Raw genomic sequence first — 2,475 nt, forward strand, 5'->3', positions numbered from 1 at the left:
GGTCCTGGGGCTTGAACTCAGAACCTAGACACTGTCCCTAAGCTTCTTTTGCTGCAGGGCTAGTGCCCTACCACTTGAGCTACACCACCACCACTTCTGGGTTTTTTTTTTTTAATTAATTTATTGGAGATAACAATCTCATGGACTTTCCTACCCTGACTGGCTTTGAACCTCTACCCTCAGATCTTAGCCTTCTGAGTAGCTAGGATTACAGGCATGAGCCACTAGTTTCTGATGTTTTAAGTTTGTGGTACTTTATTCCAGTAGCCTGAGTTGATTTGGACATGTGGAGATTTGAAAGATTAATCAGAACAATAAAAATTATATGAATCCTCTTTGAATCCTAAACAAGTAAGGCAAGTTACATCAGTTACAGATAATTGAAGAGATGCCTTATTTGGTCTGATACATCAAGAAAATGTTAAGCTGATGATACCTGGATTGATGGCAACTCATGTGAGAGAAATTTGTTTACAGTTGCTGCTAGCTTGATATGTGAAAGCAATGAGACTTGCTTACTCAGGAAGATAACCATTGATACAGATGTGCTAATAGCAATGAACTTGCTAATCAAGTTTCTTATCAGAGCAGTGTAAAATGATGATGATATAGTTCATAGAAATGACTAATGACTGAGTGATGCACAGGAATCATGCAGTGGGTGTACTGGCCAATACAGAAAAGCAGTTTTTAGGAAAATGCTGAACATATATTCAATAGGGATCAAAGAACTTCAAGATTCCCAAATTTCTCCTTTTTAAATGGTACCTTTCCTCCCCGAAGGGGATAAATCAACCCTTGGAGGAATAGATCAGCAAGTGTTAGTGACAACACACAAAGGTGCAACAGCGTCTTAGTAGTGTACCTTGCTTGACCAGCACTCCTCTCCTGCTTTCTAAATCTCTTGCAAGCATCCCTTGTGGCTCAGTCCAACTCTAAATGATACACAGAAGGGAATTCTGGGAACTGTGTTCCAGCTAAGCTAGTTGACCCTTCACAAAGCTAATGCAACATGTGAAAGACCGAGTGTGTGCACGTGCACATGCATGTGCATGTACACTGCTCCTTGAATTCAGGGCCTACGTGCTGTCTCTGAGCTTTCTTGTTCAGGTAGTGCTCTACCACTTGAACCACAGCTTCACTTCCAGCTTTTTTGGTGTTTAAAAAAATAAAGTCTCTTGGGCTTTCCTGTCCAGGTTGGCTTTGAACTGTGATCCTCAGATCTCAGCCTCCTGAGTAGCTAGGATTAGAGGCACGTGCCACTGGCATCTGGCAGAAAGCTAACTTTTTAACTTTTAAAAACTTTTCACTGGGCTATAAATTTAGTACAGTGGTAGAGACCCTGGGTTTGATCCCCAACACTACCAAGATAATAATAATAATAACAACAACAACACCAATAATAATAATAACAACAACAATTTCCACATATTTGCACTGAGTTCTTATATTCTGTTCTCAGAGCTTTACCAAATGTTTCTATCTTATAGAACAGTGTGATGGCTTTTCTGCCTCCGCTGCTGCCATGGCACCCATGAAAAAGCTTGTGGTGAAGGGGGGCAAAAAAAAGAAGCAGGTTCTGAAGTTCACCCTGGGCTGCACCCACCCTGTAGAAGATGGAATCATGGATGTTGCCAATTTTGAGCAGTTTCTCCAAGAGAGAATCAAGGTGAACGGGAAAGCTGGAAATCTTGGTGGAGGAGTGGTCACCATCGAGAGAAGCAAAAGCAAGATCACTGTAACCTCTGAGGTGCCTTTCTCCAAAAGGTATTTGAAATATCTCACCAAAAAATATTTGAAGAAGAATAATCTACGTGATTGGTTACGCGTAGTTGCTAACAGCAAAGAGAGTTATGGATTATGTTACTTCCAGATTAACCAGGACGAAGAAGAGGAGGAAGACAAGGATTAAAATTCATTTATCTGGAATATTTTGTATGAGTTCTTGTATAAAACTTGGGAACCCAAACAGTGGTTTATCCTTGTAAAAAAAAAAAAAAAAAAAAGAGAACAGTGTGATGATCAAAACCAGGAACCTGACATTGATGCTTTTAGCTAATTGACAGATCTTATTCAAATTCAGTCAATTGTCCCACCGATCAGCTTGTTCTGGTCCAGAATCCAAACCAGGTTTCCACATGGCATTTAGTTGTCAGATCTTCTTAGATCTCTGTGGCCTGGGGCAGCTCATCCATAGTCTGAAAAACTCAACAATAAATACGACAGAGCAGGAAATATCCAGAACAGTGATAGTCTGGGAAGCAAGTAAACTGAAGAGACATTGCTGGACCTGGTACTTGCAGCCTAGGGAAGAGAGAAGTCTTAAAGATTGCATTTGTTGCCTTTAAAGGGTCTACAACACCTGGTGACCTTCACACAGAAGTTGAAGTACACTTGCTCTGCCTTGCCCCAGTGGGTGGGAAGTAGAAGCAATGGGGAAAAATACTACTAAGAAGAGTTCAGGTTGGGACTGTT

General features: G+C 40.9%; 1 protein-coding gene across 1 annotated transcript; it reads left to right on the forward strand.

Annotated features, from left to right (window-relative positions):
- The first annotated feature begins 1,505 nt into the window (after positions 1-1,505).
- On the forward strand, positions 1,506-1,927 carry LOC122107614 (60S ribosomal protein L22-like). Its single transcript, XM_042679386.1, has one exon. The coding sequence runs from the start codon at positions 1,526-1,528 to the stop codon at positions 1,910-1,912; it is 387 nt and encodes a 128-aa protein (XP_042535320.1). The 5' UTR covers positions 1,506-1,525; the 3' UTR covers positions 1,913-1,927.
- The last annotated feature ends 548 nt before the right edge of the window (positions 1,928-2,475 follow it).

Source organism: Dipodomys spectabilis, unplaced genomic scaffold (genome assembly GCF_019054845.1).
Source record: "Dipodomys spectabilis isolate Male_0828 unplaced genomic scaffold, ASM1905484v1 ptg000002l, whole genome shotgun sequence".
Classification (NCBI taxonomy): Eukaryota; Metazoa; Chordata; class Mammalia; order Rodentia; family Heteromyidae; genus Dipodomys; species Dipodomys spectabilis.

Bases quoted from the DNA above. Each gene is read 5' to 3' on its own strand.
- LOC122107614 (XM_042679386.1), top strand. From the start codon at position 1,526: ATGGCACCCATGAAAAAGCTTGTGGTGAAGGGGGGCAAAAAAAAGAAG.